At 42.8% G+C, this 19,265-nt stretch overlaps 2 protein-coding genes across 4 annotated transcripts in view; both read right to left on the bottom strand.

Annotated features, from left to right (window-relative positions):
* The window catches only part of celsr1a (cadherin EGF LAG seven-pass G-type receptor 1a), a 79,776-nt gene extending 67,000 nt beyond the window's left edge, over positions 1 to 12,776 (bottom strand). For both annotated transcript variants that reach the window (XM_015007718.2, XM_088003002.1), the window contains exon 1: positions 8,630 to 12,776. In XM_015007718.2, coding sequence (XP_014863204.2) covers positions 8,630 to 12,128 — 3,499 coding nt within the window. In that variant the 5' untranslated portion in view covers positions 12,129 to 12,776. The remainder of the gene's footprint in view (positions 1 to 8,629) is intronic.
* Positions 12,777 to 14,132: 1,356 nt separating this feature from the next.
* On the bottom strand, positions 14,133 to 19,260 carry trmu (tRNA 5-methylaminomethyl-2-thiouridylate methyltransferase). Of its 2 annotated transcripts, none has more exons than XM_088003208.1 (11): positions 19,067 to 19,260; positions 18,737 to 18,937; positions 18,545 to 18,651; positions 17,828 to 17,950; positions 17,522 to 17,694; positions 17,380 to 17,433; positions 17,202 to 17,268; positions 17,016 to 17,116; positions 15,844 to 15,988; positions 15,683 to 15,765; positions 14,133 to 15,594 (listed from the first exon to the last, which is right to left on the bottom strand). In XM_088003208.1, the coding sequence occupies exons 2-11, from the start codon at positions 18,877 to 18,879 to the stop codon at positions 15,445 to 15,447; spliced, it is 1,146 nt and encodes a 381-aa protein (XP_087859334.1). In that variant the 5' UTR covers positions 18,880 to 18,937; positions 19,067 to 19,260; the 3' UTR covers positions 14,133 to 15,444. The 2 variants fall into 2 exon arrangements, with proteins under 2 accessions (XP_087859334.1, XP_014863208.2); XM_015007722.2 differs by having other exon boundaries at positions 18,737 to 18,902; positions 19,067 to 19,207.
* Between the last annotated feature and the right edge of the window lie 5 nt (positions 19,261 to 19,265).

Here is a 19,265-nt window from a genome sequence, read left to right as displayed (position 1 = left end):
GAGCTCCCTCTGTCTTCATCTCTCCCTCACTCGCTCTCTGTCAAAAGACATGACCCGGGGCTGCTGGAGGAAACACACAAAGCTTCAATCCGCACGTCTTAGTCTGCTCCTTTGAAATGCTTAAAGGCCTAAGCCACTCCGCCTGTAGGAGCCAAGTGTGACCCAGGGTGTGGAGTAAGCTGCGTTGCCTTCTAACCACTGCGATACTCTTACTCTGAGTGTAAAGTTCTACTGCTGGACTAATTGGTCCATTGGCCAGAGTCAATTCTCGGATCTACTCGCACATGCGGAGTCTTGGTGTGTGCAAGTGCGCGCATGTATCGCTGCACTTCAACTTGTAAAGTTGGAGGCATGGTCAAAGGTTGTCGGGGTGCGGGGGGCCTGAAAGGCGATACCCGGGCTGACAGCAGCGGAGCAAGGCTTACGTCGGGGTTCAAATCCTTCTGTGACAGCCAGCACACAGGCCGGTGATGTGCCCCTGAGCAAGAGCGGTGGGCAGTTTGAGTTCTGTGTAATGCATGTTGTATGTCAAAATGGCACTGAATCAATGTTAAAAGCTAGTTAAAAGCCTAAAGATCGTGTTTGGACCTGGCATCAGCATGCATCCCAGCTTATGAAGATAAAAGTGGACATGCTTAGTTGAAGGCTGGTCATTTCACTTCATTTCACCAAGCAGGAATTATCTGATGGGGGGGGGGGGACACTTCTCTCTCTATGAGTTATTCTGATTTGATCAAGCGTCCCACTCCAGACTCCATAAACTTTAGATCAGAAACATAGGCATTGGAAATAGGGTTTAATGTTTAATTCTAAAAAGATTAGCAAAAATCCAGTCAAACTTACAGTAAGTTTTGGGAATGCAAATAAACTTGCACTCACTTCACTAACTACCTGCCTTATCAAAAAAGTCAAAAGTTAATTTTTAGGTCAAAAAGAGTGTTGACATCTTTCCTCAAGCAAATACACCAGCCATTTTATTAACATGCTAAAATGCTAACATTTTTAAGACGCATTAGGCATGTTAAAAAGAATACCGTGCATATGCATGTTATCCTTCCATTCACACTCAAGTCTGACTGCAGTCCAATTTTATCAGTAATATGGACGAAAATGCAAAAAAAAAAAAAAAAACTAGAATCGGAATACAACATTTAGCAGTTTTAGTAACTTTAAAAACTTTTTACCAATTCAGTCAAAGTTTTTTTTTGTTTTTTTTTTTTTGATGCAGAAATTCCCAGCCTGACAGTGTTGGCTACAAAAAGAGTGCCAGCAGTTACGGAGCTTACATTAACAAGTTCACACACACACACACACCCTCACACACACACACAAGCTATTAACTGTCAAGATCACACTTGTCACCAGGCGGAAAGGACTAAAACTGAGGCGTCTCAAAGCACAATCTGGCACCAGGTCCAGCTGTGGACTCCAATATCAACTCTTAAGGGATCAGTGTTGAAGCACCAATTAAGGATTTGCTTTCACGCGTACACAATTACGGTGTGGTGCGGATGAAGGAAATGTTCTCACAACACAAAGGATTTCCAGTAAAGTTCCATGATGTTGGAATGCCTTAAGTGATAATTTCCTGGTTTTTCTTATATCAGAAGTGATGTTGGTCAGTCCTGTAATTTCCCTCTGGATTGAATTTTGGAGTCATGTTGTAGTTTAAGCTCTGGATTAAGCAATGGAACTGATATTGGCCCATTTGTGCCAGTGAATTCAATCCATTTAAGCCGTTTGACATTTCATCCAAACACCTGTATTATCAGTGCTAATGCCAAGTCGTACTAATAGGGACGATGGCGTTAAAACTCAACTAACCGAGTCACAAGCAGCATGTGTTAGGCAGTAGACTGCAGGCTTTTCTTCTCACTCCAAACAGAAAAGGTGTATGCTATTTCCAGATCTACAAACTAAAACTCGCAGCATCAAGAAGCCAAAGTTGTATGTTTTAAGACGAATAACGCCAACTGCTTTGAAAACTTCAAGCAATTCTGGGATATACTTAAATTCTGGACATTAAGCAATAGCATCTTCCTTCTGAGGCAGAAGTAGACCTCAATTTCGGTTCCTTGATTTTCTTTTAGAAGCGCTCCAAAGCTCACAAGGAGAAACTCGCCCCTAATTATGTCTTGACGGCTCTAATCGTTTACTTTAGCAGTATCCGAAACGTGTGCATCGTTGCCACTTAACATTCCAGCGGCTGGTCACTGCACTTCGTGACGCATGTAATGTCACACTCGTGAGCCGTTGGCGGGCGGCAAAGCTCCTCTTGACCCCCCGCTGAGAGGGACAATAACGAGTACTGTGCTGTCTGAGTGGGAGAATGACAGAGGAGGAGACAGAGAGAGAGGTGTGTCTGGTTACAATCACAGACGACCTCCCCCCAACCCACCAACCTCACCCCAAAACCTTCTGGAGTTGGTTAAATCAGAGTCCTGCAGCATGCTGAGGTTAAAACGCTCATCGTGGGAATCAAAAATATGTATATCAAGTTTTGAACTAATGCATACAAATCAAGTAAAGACGACTATTCAAGATTATTGGCTAAAGTTATGCTTTTAGAAACTCTTGACCTCAGCTAAACTAAATATTTGCAGACAGTGATTAAAAAAATCAGTCTGAAAGTGTATTTATGTTCCTAATTGGGGAAAAAATATCAACTAAATCCAACTTTATGTTCTCAAATTTTGATTTTAAAATCAATTGAAGTTATCATTCCACTTGGGGAACAAAGAAGCTCAAATATTCAGATAAGAAAACTATACCATAAAGTGAAGCTCAGAAAAACAAAGCCCATCACGTGTTTCCCCATCTTTAACTCCGTCTAGCCCGAGCCGCAGGTGGAGGTGTTTGCAGACAAACAAGCCGACTCTGAAATCCCGGCAGCAAACACGGCAGATGAAGGGAAGACGGTGCACTCTGCGGCTCGCTTTGCAGCCAGAACAAGAAGCGGACATCCGGGCTCCAAACAAAACACTGATATTGAAAAAGGAGCTCGCGGATTAAGGGTGAAACGGTGGCGGAAAAATGGCTCAGGCAACAACAAAAAAAAAAAAGAAAAAAAGAAAAAAGTGGCCAGATTTTCACATTTCAGCACAGAAGTCATGAGGCACAGTCTTGTCTTTATATTGAACACAAAAAAGATACCACATACCGCTCAGTACATCCACGGTATTTCTCAAAGCCCCAGGAGGAAATATCCGTAGATCCTTAAACGCCTCAGGACTCTCAGGCCTGTAATCAAGCATTCAAACAACTTTGGAGGGGAGCAGTGACCACTACCGATCCTCTAGTTTTAACACTTCCAACTCCAATCTACAACCAGGAGACTCCAAAGCACCTAAAGCAAAACATAAACTCTTCCCACGGACAGACATAAGTAGTAAATGTCCATAAAGCACTATTAATGAGTGAATTTATCTTATTGAACAAGCAATCAGAGATAAGCAACAAAGAACAGAAAAAATCTGACTTGCTTTTTCTTTCAAATAGCAAAACTTAAGAGGAAAAAAAAGGGGGAGAATTAGCACATTTTTTAAGCCGAGATAGAATGAGCTATTGTGTCTCTTTCCTGTGTCGTTTACCTCTCCAGACGGTGTCTTTTCAGCTTTAATGGGATCAGCTGCTGTGAGAAACCGAGGCAACATGTGACACAGCTTTTAGGTGTGTGACTGTCTATTAAATTACACAAATTAAACTGATAGTTTTATTCAAAGTGACTCGTCTTTGAAGAATTTAGAGGATGTTTTTACAAGAGGCTTTTGGTGTAAATGATTTGAATATCTTTTGGAAGGAAACAACGTAAAATGATACCAGTGGTCACTTAAAAATCTGTTTAGTGTATTTTCAGACTATTTTTCAATTGACATTCTCCGTTCCTTTTTTTTTTTTTTTTTAATAAAAACAAAACAATTTTGCCCGAAACTCACCAAGCAGATCAGAAAGAGGATAAAGATAAATATTGGCCAACATGTTAGAAACTTCAAAAGCTGGGGCGGAGGTTCAGCTTTCACCAGCAGAACAACCTAAATGATACAGCCAGGGCTTTAAAAAAAATGGCTTAATCAAAGCCCAGACCTTAATCCAGCAAAGAATCTGTCATCTAAATTGATGTTCACAGACACTTTCCATCCAGCCACAGTAAAATGAAGCTATTTTGATAAAAATGGGGACAAATATCAGTAAGGCCTTCTTGTCCCAGCATGATTTTAGATCATTTCTTGATGCAACACAACTGATCTTATTTACCACCAGACTTCTGAAAACCTGAGGAAAACCTGAGGAAGTAATTTGACCATTTAAATCAGTCATCTTGGCACAGAGACACAACTACATCCTGCAGGACAACAAACACCGTTCTTTCAGAGGAGTTTGTTCTTACTGGTCACATTAGTGGCTAACATGGAACGTGTCTGACTCTTAGTAGAGCCATCTGGAAGGGAATCACCCCACTGAATCTTTGACCTGAAAGCATCATTCAGTCCAAAAAAAAAATTTAAAAAAAAAAGAAAAAAAGATTAGGATACATTCTGAGACAGAAGTAGAGTTTTTAAAACAATTCACCCAGCCGGGGTCAGCAATCAGCTGGCGTCCTGTCCAAAGTCGACCCCACTTCTCACCCGGCGACAGCTGGGAGAGGATCCAGCCCCTCGTGATCCATAACAGGATGAAGCTGCTTCAGAAAATGAAGGATTGAAGGGACTCACAGATGGAGCGCCAACAATAGGCGGCCTTATAATAAACTAATGTGAGCTGTAATCAAATTAGCTCGTATCACCTCTTAGCACATGTTTGGCCTTGGCAGGCACACATGGGAGGGGAACAACAAGCTTCAGGTGATGCATGTTGACCGAGTGGGAAGTTTCCCTGGACACTGATTGGAAACATTGGGAATGACGTGAGAGGAGCTATAGGAAAAATAAAAAAAAAACTAAAGCCAGAAAGAGAAAGGGGAGGAGACGGGAATGGCTACGGGATGAACGTGATCACCTACAGTAATACCTGTTACTACACATGTGAAGTCATCAAAAGTAGGAGGTTCTCGCTGTCTGCAAACTCCTTTAGCCCATCAGTACAAAGGGAAGCCCAGCAAGCTAATCTCTGTTCTCTGACTCGTGCGGGGATTAACTTGTCTTTTCCTGCGAAGGCCAATAACTCAACTGTTTCATAACTCCCTGATCGTAGCCATAAATCTGCAGTTCAGCTTACAGTAAATTAATTAAGAGAACTCTTCTGACGGTTCACTGACGCACACTCACCCCGTTGCTACCTCAACATGAAGGGTCACAAATCAGGGGGCATGGTGTGTGTCAGACACACCAAGAAGAAGAAGAAAAAGATGCTGGGGATTCAGCAAACATGTCAAAGAAAGTATTCTGGTGAGGTAGGTTAAAATCTACATGGAAAATGATATGTGCGTAAAGTCACTAGTAGCTTTAACTGACGTAAAAAAAACATATTTCCCCTTCTGGGTGAAATGTGACAAAGTTTGAAAAGATTTAAGGGGTATCAATATTTATTCGAGTCACTAAACAGTGGATGAGCAGATTTAGCAGGTCGAAAGATTGAATAAAAACACAAAATTAACTCAAGGTACAAAACATAGTTGAGACCAAACAGCAAAGAGAGGCTCGTCTGTTGGTGTAAAAAAGCTGTGATGCTTCCTGGAGTTTGTGAAAACTGGGTGTGCTCACGGAAAACAGTGTTTTTCTTGGCTTGAATTTGAAGTAAGCTTAAAAGTTCCTTGTCTCTGTGAAAATCTAATTATGCATTTTGGAGAAAGGAGGGATTGGGAGCCGGCAGAGAAAGTGCTGCTTGGGTTCGGGTGGTGAAAAGAAATGCGAAAAAGCTGAGCTATGCAGCTCCTCCAATGGGATTAAGAAGCAAACTTAAAGGTTGGAAAGCTCAATAAAAAAAAGCCCCATAGGGAAAAGAGAGGGGAGGCCTGGGAAGCGGAGGGGTGGGGTGCACGAGTGCGTGTAGCATCATGCCGTGTCGTCTACTGAAGAGATCAGAGCGGGTGGAAAAAGGCTACATAGCATCAGTCATTCCTAATCGTTTAAGTAACAATCTCCCAATGCAGCATTTCTTATAAAACTCCACCTAAAGCCTGTTTGCACACGCTTCCTTAGTAGCTCTCCTCATTCCCGTTATTCCAGGATGCTTCCTAAAGAAAAACAATTTAGTCTGAAGGGTTCCAATGCGAGATCAATACCTCATCAGACCTGACTACTGAGTCAAAGAGGGATTAAATAAACAGAGGGAGATCAAACTCTGGCCTTAACTCCCACAGACTGTTTCTATTGTTTAACTAAAGTAAGGCCCATCTGGGGAACAAATTACTAGTGTTGGTGAGGTCAAGAGGTCATTTTGATGACTACAATTCTTTTTTGACACTTAAATTCAAAATCAACTTAAAATCACAGTTTCAGCTACTGCATCGGCGCAGTAAGCAGAAAATGCCCTGAACATGTCTGATGTCCATCTATCAGTGAACAGGGAAAACACCAGAGGTTTTAAGTGAACGTTGATGGAAAAAGGGGACAGATGGAGCAGTGTTGTGGCTATCAAAGTGTGTTAAACAAGTGAATCTCAGAGTTATCAGGGTTGTCTTGTGTTTCAGGGGAAGGCTAGAAAAATGTTCTCAGGCCTGGTGCTCACAATGATAAAAGCCTCTGCAAAGTACTTTTTGCATGCATTTAAGGATAGCCCTGCTAAATTTCCAGTAACTACATTTCTTGAAACAGAAAAAAAAATCAATGCTCCCTTCTCCCAATTGCAGGTGTAAAAACCAAAACATTTCACTGTATTTAGGCAGGTTTTAAGCATGGAGGATGACTAAGGGTCTCTAAAGCAGTGACCAAGAAAAGGTCAAAACAATAACCAGGAGGAAACAAAAATGTAATTCTTGACCAAGGTAGCTAGAGGGAACTCAATTCAAAAGATTTCAGAACGCATTTGGTGTCTAGTCTCTTAGAGCTCGTTAAAATCCTGATTGCATATAAGTCCCCTCAGGCTTTCCTCTCCCTGGACACCTGGGTCAAGAGGTCAAAGCATCAAGTAATGGTTACTAAGCCCTTGACATCAGCATGAACCCTAAAAAAATGAACGTTAGGATGTCTCCTTAGTGTCTCCATGCACATCTGTTAAATTGTGCAGAAACACATGCTTATTTCTGAAGAGGTGATACAGCAAAGGGGTTCAGCCCCCCCCCCCATAGGGACAATCAAGAGGTCCCTGTTGTCAAGGATACACTGAAGCTCGTCGGCTGGTTATTGACAAGCATGAATCAGGAGGCCCTGAATGAGGGCTATAAGGTTTGTAACCTGTTGAGTAGCTTGCCTAGGATGCTGTGAGGGTCAACAGCCATAAAGCACTCAGAAAGAGGCCAATCTGCCTTCTTTCCTAAGACAAAAACAAAGTGTGGGTCAATCAGAAAAATTACTGTTAGACAAAAAGAGTGGACCTCGAGTCGAAGTCACAAAATGGTCTATGGGGTCAGTTCATTATTATGCCAATGGTTTTGTCCCAAACCTAGACATAGACAACCAGGAGAAAATATCTGCCAGCACATTTCTAGCTTTAGAAAATGTGACTGTAAATGTAGGTTTCCCTAATGCACCCTTCTCTGTTTATTATGCGTGTTTCATACACTGGCATTCCTGACCTTAGAAACATGACAGGGTGACACAGTGAGAGAAAGATGAATGAACAGCTTTAGTTGTGTTGAATTGTTTGTCTATTTCTGGGCTTGAAGTGCTGTGTGAGAGCAAATCAAGGTGGCAGAAGGAGAGTGAGAAAATAGAAGAAAAGAAAAAAAAGGGATGTTAAAGCAAATCACCTGCCAATGGGTGGCAGGTTAGCTACTCTATGTATCTGCCTTAATGTTAGAGATTTTCTTGCAGAGTGAATCCTGCTGGTTAAAGTGAGAATCCCAGAATCCCCATGTACTAGAATCTCACTAATCTTTAACTTTAAAGAACAAAGTCTGCTTCTGTCTTAGAAAAAAAAGATACTTAGAGTAAATTCTTTCTACATGACCTTGCAGGAAGAATGCCTACAGATCAAACCCATGTTCCAGACACTTCTTTCAACTTTAGCTCAACAATCCAGGGACTAAGTGCAAGTATGCAAAGCAAGTCCTTTGTTGCATCCGTGGACATCTTGCCACAAGATGTCCATTAAACTCTCCCCCCCTGCAGTGCTTCTGCAGAAGACCAAAAAATGAGGGGAATAAATCCTTGGCATACTTGAGCTCCTTCTTTCAACACCAAACCACATGAGTGCAACAACAAAGCAGCTCAGCTACAAGAGTGCCCTGATAATAGCACCTTTTTTTATTACCCAAACCAACCACTTGCACACAATGGATTCATCACCCAGAAAGCAGCACAACCGGATCCTGCGCAGAGCCTGCAGCCAACACTTTAGCTGATCCTGCACTCAGTGCTGCACCTGAAACTTGCCACTACTCCTGTTCAACAGAAAATGATGTTTTGGCCCTGCAGAGTTTTTCACGCAACATTTCCATTATTATTTGAAAATACTGACCCAACATGAACCCAACTTTACAAGCAGTGCGTTAAGCAAGAAGTAGAACTGAAGCAATGAGGCATTTACTCACCTGAGACAGAAATGGTCATGGGGGCTTCCAGAGCCCTGTCATTATCCAGATCCCTGCTCAGTCTCAAATCCCCAGTGTCTTCATTCAGCAGTAGCAAATTGAGGTCATTTCCAGATTCAAACTTGTAACGCAGCTTATCCGATACATCTGGATCCTGGGCTGGTACCTTTCCAATAATTCCAGTTGGAAAACTGTTGGACTTGTTAGTGACATAGTTGTTGAAGATGATCTCAAAGTTCTGCAGCACAGGTACGTTGTCATTCATGTCCTTTAGCTGGATGTGTACAGTAGCCCGGCTCACCAGTGGGGCTGAGGTGGCCTGGACCACGATGATGTATTCTGTTTTGGTCTCGTAATCCAGGTCTGTGAGCGCAATGAGGTCGCCGTTAAAAATGTCAAGCTGAAAAACTTCTGGAATATTTCCTTCTACAATCTGGTATATAATCTGAGCATTGGTGCCCTCGTCTGGGTCGGTGGCAGTGATATGGGCAACAACGGACCCCACTTGGCTGTTTTCCTCCACATAAATAAAAAGCTCATCCTTCTCAAACACCGGAGCGTTGTCGTTTATGTCTAGGACTGAAATATTAACAGAAACAACTGCCTTCTGAGGAGGAAACCCTCTATCCACAGCTAACGCCTTCAGGTTGTAGAAAGCAACGTTCTCACGGTCCAGTTTGCGAGCTGTTCGGATTATTCCAGAATATGTTTCAATGGTGAAATCGCCCTCTCCATCTTCTCCACCCTGAAAGGTGTAACTCACCCTTCCATTGGAGTCAGAATCTTTGTCTGACGCAAAAATCTGGAGAACACTGGTTTGGATAGGTGCATCTTCAAGTACACTCCCCTTGTATATATCTTTGTTAAAGATGGGAGCATTGTCATTAGCATCCTCAATTCTAATCTCCACATAAGTGGTATCAGATTTCTGAGGGACACCATTGTCTCTGGCAATGATGGCTAAAGTGTAGGACGCGTGGTGTTCATAGTCGATCTCCATCTGTGTTATGATTACACCAGTATCGGGGTCTATCTTAAATTGTGGAACATTATCTTCCATGATATACGTGATCCGTGCGTTCTCCCCCGTGTCATCATCTGTTGCAGTGATAGTAGTCACAGTAGAGCCTATAGGCTTGTCCTCACCAAGAAGCACCTGCAGATTGCCACCGTTCTGAAAAACAGGCCGGTGTGTATTTGCATCCGACACATTGATGAAAATCTGAGCAGTGTCGTAGAGTGTCCCATCGCTCGCCATGACCGTCAGGACGTACTGCCGTTCTTGCTTGTAGTCCAGGGGAAGGGCCAGGGTGATGAAGCCCCCACCACTCTGGCTGGTGATGGAAAAGCGGTTTCTGGTGTTTCCACTGAAGATCTGATAAGTCACCACGCTGTTAATATCCCTGTCCACAGCTGTCACGGTCAGCACACTGGTCCCCACAACTGCATCTTCGTTGATCTTTAAAGAGTATGTCTTTTCAGTAAATGCGGGGATGTTGTCATTCACGTCCAGCACCACGATGCTGACGACGGCTGATGAAGACATAGCAGGCCTCCCATGATCTCTTGCCACAACGCCAAAGGTGTAGAAGTCAGTAGTCTCTCTGTCCAGTTCTTCGCCGACTGCAATCCAGCCGGTGCTGTTGTTGATGGTGAACGGGAAACCAGGTGTTGTGCCAGTGAGCCGGTATTCCAGACGAGCGTTTTCTCCTGAATCGAGATCTGTTGCTTGAATGTGAATAACAGAGTGACCGATGGGGACATTTTCCAACACAGTGGCCTGGAAAGGAGTGCTGAAAAACATAGGAGGATTGTCGTTGATGTCCACCACATGCACCACTACTATTCCAGTACTATTCATTAATGGAGGCCTGCCACCATCATAAGCTTTGATCCCTAGTTTATAATCCTGAATCACCTCATAGTCCAGAGGGTTGATGACAATAATCTCACCCTTTTCGGAGTTTATGTAGAACTGGCCTTTAGTGTTGCCGCTGATGATGCTGTAATGAACTTTGGCGTTATTCCCCTCATCTTTGTCAGTCGCTTCCACTTGTATAACTTTAGTGTTGACAGCTACATTCTCTGGGACGTGTACCTCGTACCGCTTCTCACTAAACTGGGGATAGTTGTCATTTTCATCCTCCACAGTGATGTGAACTGTGGCAGTGGCGGTCAGAGGATGAGGGTCCTTGCCCTGGTCATCAGCCTCAACGATCAGCTTGTACTGGGCACAGGTCTCCCTGTCAGGCCGCTCCCTGATCCTCACCAGGCCGTTCCGGGAGTCAATGTCAAACACAGAGTTGGTACGGTCTTCGTTGATGATTTTATAAACCATATTGGCGTTGGAAGGAGCATCGCCATCAGTGGCACGTATGGTCATCACCTCAAAGCCAACCTCCACATTCTCCCTGATGTTTATTTTGTAATTTTTTTGCTCAAACACCGGCCTGTGGTCATTTTTGTCACTAACTGTGATGGTCAGGATAGAGCTGGTCGATCTTTTTGGGGTGCCGTTGTCAGTTGCAAAAACTAAGAAAACATGTGTGTCCATTAGTTCTCTATCAAGCAGCTGGATGGTCGATACGCTCCCTGTCTTTGGATCCATTTTAAAGTAATTATCAGACCTCTTGTCTTGAGGAGACTTCATGTTGTACTCCAGCCTCCCTGCCTCCCCATCATCTGGATCAGTTGCTTTCAGGGTGATGACATGTGTGTATGGGGGCTCATTCTCGGGGACAGACACCTGATAGGTGGAGATCTGGAACCGCGGACCTGAGTTTACCTGACGCTTCCCCCTGTGGATCAGTTTGCCAGACTTTCTGTGGGTACTTTCATGTTGTGACAGAGTCAAACTCAGCTGCACAGACAGCCTGCTGCCTGGAGAGCCGTGCAGGGTGCAGTGCAAATCCACCTTTTCTTTGTGTTCAAGGCACAAGTCGTTGACCAGGAACAAATCCCCATGCATGAACGCCGCAACAAAGTCATTTCCAACACATTTAGTATTTAAAAGGGTTATACTTTGCGTGGATACCGGCAAAAGTTTCTTTACATTCAATAACAATTTACCTGCCAGTAAACAGGAAGCTGACTTCACTTTCAAAACGTGTTCAATGTGAATGTCCGGCTCGGTCTTTCTCTTATACTTAATAAAACAGTTCTGTCCGTGGACAAACACGTTAAAATGCGTCAGAGTCGCGTCCCCGGACGTCGAGGAACCTGCTCTGAAATAAACAGGCGCTGGGTTCCTTGGCGTGTGCGCGCACTGAATCCTGCGGGACAGGCGGATCACCCCGCTGCGCTTCCCAACTTGGAAAAGCGTCTGGATGAAGTTGGGCGATAAAGTCCTGTCAATGTTGTACGTCCAACCAGGTCCCAGAGACAGGTTTGCCAAAACGCTCCCGGGCTGTAAAGTCTCCGAAAGGTGCATCTCCAAACATCCCGCAAGCGGCACCGCGAGCAGGACACAGATCCAAATCCAACACATCGCCGGCTCCATGCCCGGATACCTGCCAGATCCCAGTCAGGTTCACAGAAAGCGCTCCAGTAATGGATTAACTCTCCCTCTCCCAACACCGCATTTTACTTTTATCCCTCATTGTGGAGTTTTAACGCAGGAAAAGGCGCTCGGTATCCATGGTGTCAGCGTATCCAGAGCGCGCGGCGGCTGCGTGAAACCACACTGAGTTTAAAATGAGTACAAAATGGCTCCGTGGATCTCCTCCTCCTCTACCTCCCCTCCTCTTCCTCCTCAACTTATTTCCATAAACCTGCTGCGTTCCCCCTCTGGGACGCGTTCCCGAGGGGGATCTTTTCTTTTTCTAATGGAGATTTGCCACTGACAGGATGACCAATGAGCACAAGAGCATTGTTTAAAAAAAGAAAAAAAAAATCCTGTGCACCGCGTCTTCCGTTCGCGACTTTTGCAGAAGTTTTATGCAGATATAAAAGTGAAAAAGTATCATAATTAAGAAGTTTTCAGAGTGCGGTGCGGGATTGTATCCATCTTCTGAGCCACAGAGCCGGCCCGAAACATAAGCGAGCCAAGCAGCACTTAAATTCTCACTGAATACATTTCTCATTAGTTTATCAAAAGTCAGTTTAGGTTTAAAGAGACTTGCCGGTGGTGTATATAGTCGTCACTAACAAATGTTCACTGACAATAAATATAGACTGCAGTGTGGATACTGCTGGAGTTTACAATCCAAAATTTGCAAACCAAACTGAAGAAACACAAATGTCTGCTTCCTGTATAATTGGATAAATTACATTACAACAGGAGCAAGATTGGAGCAGATCAGACAAAGTCTGGTCAAATCACTTCAAATCACATCAGTTTCTACATTTCAAATGTGAAAAATGTTTTACATTGTTAAAGATTTTAGGGAATTGATAAATACAATATTTGTAATCATACTGCTAATGAGGTTCACTAGGAATGATTCTGCTTCGACATCATCTGTGACGGTTTTTAAATGTATAGTTTAATCTAATTTATTATACTTTAAGCGTTTAGGTGTTTATAAGAACTGAGAAATATAATAGCAGTAATAATAGTCAAGTTTAAGAATTGTATCACGTTTTAATTTGCTGTGCTTGCTTCTAAATGATAAGTTTGACACTTCCGAATTCTTAAGTTTTATACAATATAAACCTACAGTGGTTGCTATATCACTGGAATACATAGTTGTGATTATCCTAAGTTTGTCTATAATGGGCATTCTGTTTAATTTGATCTGACACTAGAAGTTTAAAATGACTGAAAATTTAATTTTTTAAAAGTTCTGCTTCGTCTTAAAATTTACAATATTGTTGTAATCACACTTAGAAAAGTATCAAAACACGAACATTTCATTTCAAAACAACTGATTATCATTTTAGAAAAATATAGATTTAATAATTTCAAACACAAAAGAGATGACAGATAGATGCAAGTCATGTTAAAACTCACAATCTAGCATTTTTATTTTTAATTTATTGTCTGTTGCTGCGTTGGGGACACATTTTATCCACACCGGTGTTACAAATAAATCCTAAAATAAAACTGACAACTTCCCATGACAAGAACAGAGGATCAGTGGCGCCACCAAGGGGTGAAAGAGGTCAACGACGCCCCTGGCGAGACGGTCTTATATGCATAATATACATTTTTATCCAGTGATAAAAATGTATATTATATTGAAAGAGAAAAGGACCTGGCACCGCTGGATTAATCATTAATGTTTATATTTTTACACATTTCCCTCCTGGCTCTGCTCTGATGTAAAACCAGGATCACATATTTGAGTCAAAGATTTTTTTAAATAATGGAAACTTATAACTTAATTATTGTTTGTTTTATTCGATTTCTGCAGTTTTGTAAAGCGTCGTTGTGTTTGTTTTTTCACTGACGGATTAATAATAGAACAAAATGCATATAAAAAGTAGAAAGGGGCCGGGGCGCGGGGGGGGAGACAGTTGGTTTCCAAGCAGGATAACTTGCGTCTTCGGAACAGGAACCGCGTTATTCCTTAAACATTCAGTTTTATTGAATCATTTTTATGAGTTCCGTTTGTTACATCTGTGACATTCCAGAAAGAAACGCTACAATGAAAGTGAGCAGATCACAACTCAAAACAGTCTCATGCCAATTGACTGGACGTTTTTCTAAAACGCAAAAAACTTATATTAGAGCCAAAAAGGACAGAAGATTACAGTTCAAATGTATCAGAACATTTAATGCAAACATCCTGATCTGTTTCTCACTTTAAAATCTACAATTGGCATGACAACAGATTCCACCGTTTCAAAGAGATGAGGACAAAAAAGGAGAACCTAGAGGTGGAAAAACTAAGTACACCCCAAGTTTTAATTGCTTTAAAACACATCCACAGATAATACGTTGAAGCAATAATTTTCTGTCCGATCCTCCCTTTCTCATTACATTTTAGTTTAAGTTTTTTTTATAAGGTTTATGGCTATTTGTTCTGGATTTGTTTCAGATAGTTACTCTGCTTTACGACCTATTTCAAGTCACATAACTTCACATTATACAACAGCATATAGAGGAGTTCATAATCAACTCAGTGACCGAAAGGCACCGAGGTCCTGTGACTTAAAAAAAAAAAAAAAAATCTCATATCGCCACTCCACCATCACTGTGCTTTATTAGTGGCACAGTGCTCCCACCAAACAAAACGGCTGCAACCTACCATCTCTAACTTTGATCTCATCTTCCCAGACTCAGACGACGTGACGTTCCGTCCCAGGATGGGACCCGACTCGCCCTCCAGATCCGGAGGAGGCGTCGCAGCCCACCAGCATCACTAAGCCACTGCCGTGCTTTGCTGCAGGCATGGTGTATCCTTCGACACGGCTGGTCTCCCATGTGAAAATGCTGGACTTTTTCCATCGGCGAATATTTTGCAAAACCTCACTGTTTTGAGTCACGGCTCCTTCTTGATTCTTTTATAAAAATAACTTTACACATTTTTAATACATTTACACAAGATTATACAGCTTCAGAATAAATATAAACTGGAGCGTCTGTGTGCTTTTAGAAGTCAGTAGTAGCGTATGGTCTAGAAATCTATTATTTTTCTCAGTAAACTATCTTATTACAATAAAGTCTTCATTTTGATGTTAGGATACAGAAGATTTATCAAAGCACCTAGCAGCAAAACTTAACCCTTTCCTCCTACTGTTTTATCCTTGTATAATAAACACCGTCGGGACCGAAAGGTTGCGTGAAATCACTATAATCATCTCCTCGTGCTGCCTAATGTACCAGACATGCAGATCCAAGATGGTCGCACTCGGAGCGCTGATCTCTGCTCTCAGCTGACTGGATCAGGGATCGGCTCGTCGTTCTGCTGCCGGCTCGCCACTAGCCTTTCGCGTCCCTTCTGCAGCGTGAATTCGCTGGGCCCCAGCTGGGTGATCTTGCCGCTGCCCAGGCATTCGTCGCCTTTGTAGAGAACTGCAAACTGAGGGAGGGACAGAGGCAGCGACTGGAGTTAAAGACCTATCCTCATGAAATCAACACTGGTGGGGGGAACGTCTTGGACTCGATACCTGTCCGGGTGTCAGCGCTCTGGCCAGCTGAGAGAGAGAAATCCACACCGAACCGTCCATGTTCAGAGTCACGGTGCAGGGAACTGCAGGGGAAGAAGGCTCAGAGTGAATCCGCGTCGCTTTGCTGTCACCTTCAGTTGCTCCGAGGCGGCCAGACTCACTGAGCGCCATCTGGTGGATGAAGCGGAAGTGGCACTCCATCATCTGGGTCCTGACCAGCTCCGCGGGCGGGTCCGAGGCGATCCAGTGGAAGCGGTCGGTCCGTACCGTGTCACGGAAGAGAGCCGGGTGATTGGTGGTCGGAGCCTGAAGCAGGAGGGGCTTAATATGCGTTTTTGTGGCGATGCACCAATATGAACATTTTGGTCAACATTAATATTGCTGTTGTGACCGATAACCAATATTTACTGGTATTATATTGATGTTAACAGTCAGTCTTGCAACGACTATCGAATCACCTCTGACTGAAGACTGCTGCTGTGTGACTGTCTCATGACATACTAACTGCTCGATATCCGGGCAGCAGAGACAGGATTCCATGGTAACACGTCCTGGATGTCATCAATAGTCGTTAGCAAGAACTGCTAATTCTGTGATACATTTTTCAGCCATATCATCCAGCTGTAGGGTACGGAGCCCCCCAGGGGACATGGGGAATTTTTTTTCTTTTGCGTTCCCTCGCAAAACTTTTGCGTTCCCTCGCAATAATCTACTGATCAGTTCATGCGGCATAATTGATACAAGCCTTTTTTACGGTGGAAGCCGTACTTTCTGCTTTAATACAAGCTTATAAGGTTTTTCCATGGACTATTGAGTTATTATCGTGGGGTAATAAGTCATCTGATTGTGTCTCTATTGTGTTCGTGTCTGAATGGTTTAAAGGGCTGCTTTCTGTGCCGTTCCATCTGAGCTTTAACAGACATAAACATGCAGTAAATAAATCGATTTTCAATCAGTTTTTTGCACCAAAGCGTTAATAATAATAAACACGTTTTCACTGAGGCTCTATAAGAGCAATATGAATGAAATAAGTAATTATTGATATGACAGGAGCAGCGATAATAACTCAATAGTCCGTGGAAAAACCTTATAAGCTTGTATTAAAGCAGAAAGTACGGCTTCCACCGTAAAAAAGGCTTATAATATCAATTATGCCGCATGAACTGATCAGTAGATTATTGCGAGGGAACGCAAAAGTTTTGCGAGGGAACGCAAAAGAAAAAAAATTCCCCATGTCCCCTGGGGGGCTCCGTAGTAGGGCCATCACATAAAATCTGAGTACAATTCTTTAAAACTGAGGTGAAAAAAAAAAGAAAAAAAAAGATGTTCTCACCACAAACACATCGCCGTTGACAATGTCTTTATCGACCACAAACCAGGCATCCTTCTGGCCACCTATCTTCGCCCTCTGGCCCAGGGTCAGCGTAAACCAACCTGTAGAAGAACCACAAGCAGGAGATAATAACACTAAGACATTTTTAAACCAAAGGCTTTGCATTAATAACTATGATAATCAGACCTTTATGCGTTCCTTTCACAGCCCCGTCCTCAATAGACACAAAGTTCCCAGGTTTAGGCTCCAGATACTGACAGGTAGAACAAAACTGTGGCAGATTATCACTTTTTCACCAAACAGATGTTAGAAATCAGAGACAGAGAACAAAACGAAAGAAGGAAAAAAAAGACCTGCATCTCACCTCTAAAATGAAGTTTTCAAAATTTCTCTCTCCAATGAAGCAAATGCCCATGCTCTGTAAGAACAGAGGTCATAAGGTTCAGACGGAGTGTAACAAGTAGGGCTCAATGACTTATTGGACACGTCTTTTTTGTTTTTTATACCTCTTTCTTTCTTAACACGTGGTGAAACCCTGCTTCAGCAGCCATCTTTTTCACAAACTCCTTGGTGAGTCCGGCGAGTGGGAAGAGGGTTTGCCGTAAGGCGTCCTGCGAAATCTGGCTGAGGAAGAAGGTCTGGTCTTTGGCCAGGTCGGCTCCTTTGCACAGCTTCACGGCTGAAGGGAAGAAATCCATGAGAGTAAAAACAAAACAAAACAAAAAATTACAGGAGAGTTACAGCGGGTTGGATAAGAACAAATGTGCTGGAAAGAGAGACGGGTTGGACTGAAAACGGAGCCGAACGCTTACGGTTTCTGATCTCGAATCGATCCCTGAACAGTGTGGTGGGTCGGGTCGTGTGCAACTGCTGGAAAACTTCCTCATCTTCCTGGGACGTCCTAGCGTAATGACCGGTTGCCATGGCGTCGGCACCTGAAACAAAAGCAAAGCGCACCGGTTTGCGCGCAACAGCAAATAATGCAGGTTTTCAGCCAATCAGAACAAGGTCTTCGTGAAAACCTATTGGATCATCTATCAGTAAGGAGAAAATGGATCCTCACTGGGTATTTCAGCAGGATATTAGGACGCCATATATAGAATAAAAATGATCTAACATTGCCAAAAACTGCATTGGCTTAATACGAACAAGACAACACTTATCCTTTTAGTTATTATTAAGCATTTACACCGCCACCACAGTGAAAATATAAATTAAACAGAACAAAAAACAAACAATAAACTGGACTTTCAAATAATGAGTCTTAACATCTTAATTTTATTTGCGATTATGTAAGTAAGAGCACGTGATAGTGAAGAACGTGAAGTTATTATCTCCCTAGTTGATTATTCAAAAAAAAAAAACTGAACATTTTTAATAGAATATAGGCATTTTGCAACTGAATGCCTGTATTCTAGTAATTAGCAGGTTTTTATGCCGGTTTTTGATATGCTGCTCACTTATTTGACAGCAGACACATGTTAGAAGCCATAAAGATTCCGAATATGTTATTCTAAAAGCATACATACCTAAAGTGTGGATAGCGTACTTGTGGAAATGGTTGAATTTGATGTGTTTGTTGCAGAGTATATCGGGGTTTGGCGTCCTGCCCTTTTCATATTCCTTCAGCAGGTTGCTGCAAATACATTGGAGACAACTGTAACTCAGGAACATAGGTCGCATTAGCTGCAAATGGTTTCATTTAATGACAAGTGGGGTACCTAAATACGTCGTGCCAGTATTCTTTGACATACGACACCTGGTGGAAGGGGATGTCCAGAGTCTGGCACACTCTGTAGGCGTCGTCACAATCCCTCTCTGTGCTGCAGACTCCACTCTCATCCAGAGAGTCCCAGTTCTTCATGAACACCCCTGTCACATTGTAGCCTTCGAGTGGCAGAGACCCACAACATCTGTCAGCACTTTAAGAAGCACATTTATCAACAACAGACGAATGTCTGCTGAGTTTGCAGCAAGGAAACAAACACACGGCCACTTTGGGGTAACTGAGGTGGTGTTTTACACTGTTTAGTTTCCCAAGAATGTCTCACCTCTTCTCTTTAATAGTAGAGCTGCCACAGAGCTGTCAACTCCACCCGACATGGCGCACACGACGTGTCTTACAAGCCCCATGTCGTTTCCAACAAATATAATACTTTATATTTACAACTTTATTCATTTAAAACTTGCGTAACTATAAAAACGCGAGCTAACGCCTTCCAACATGTTCAGGTCCGTCGCGAAATTACG

The sequence above is a fragment of the Poecilia mexicana genome, unplaced genomic scaffold (genome assembly GCF_051168715.1).
Source record: "Poecilia mexicana isolate PSO_F unplaced genomic scaffold, ASM5116871v1 scaffold_23, whole genome shotgun sequence".
Classification (NCBI taxonomy): domain Eukaryota; kingdom Metazoa; phylum Chordata; class Actinopteri; order Cyprinodontiformes; family Poeciliidae; genus Poecilia; species Poecilia mexicana.
The sequence above is the reverse complement of the archived record's forward strand: the minus strand, read 5'-3'. Positions and strand labels throughout refer to the sequence as shown.

Bases quoted from the DNA above. Each gene is read 5' to 3' on its own strand.
- trmu (XM_015007722.2), bottom strand. From the start codon at position 19,148: ATGGGGCTTGTAAGACACGTCGTGTGCGCCATGTCGGGTGGAGTTGAC. The intron at 17,951-18,544 runs GTATGTATGCTT...CTTTTGTTTCAG, and splicing joins GTACGCTATCCACACTTTAG to GTGCCGACGCCATGGCAACC. The intron at 15,989-17,015 runs GTGAGAACATCT...CTCCTGCTTCAG, and splicing joins TCAACGGCGATGTGTTTGTG to GCTCCGACCACCAATCACCC.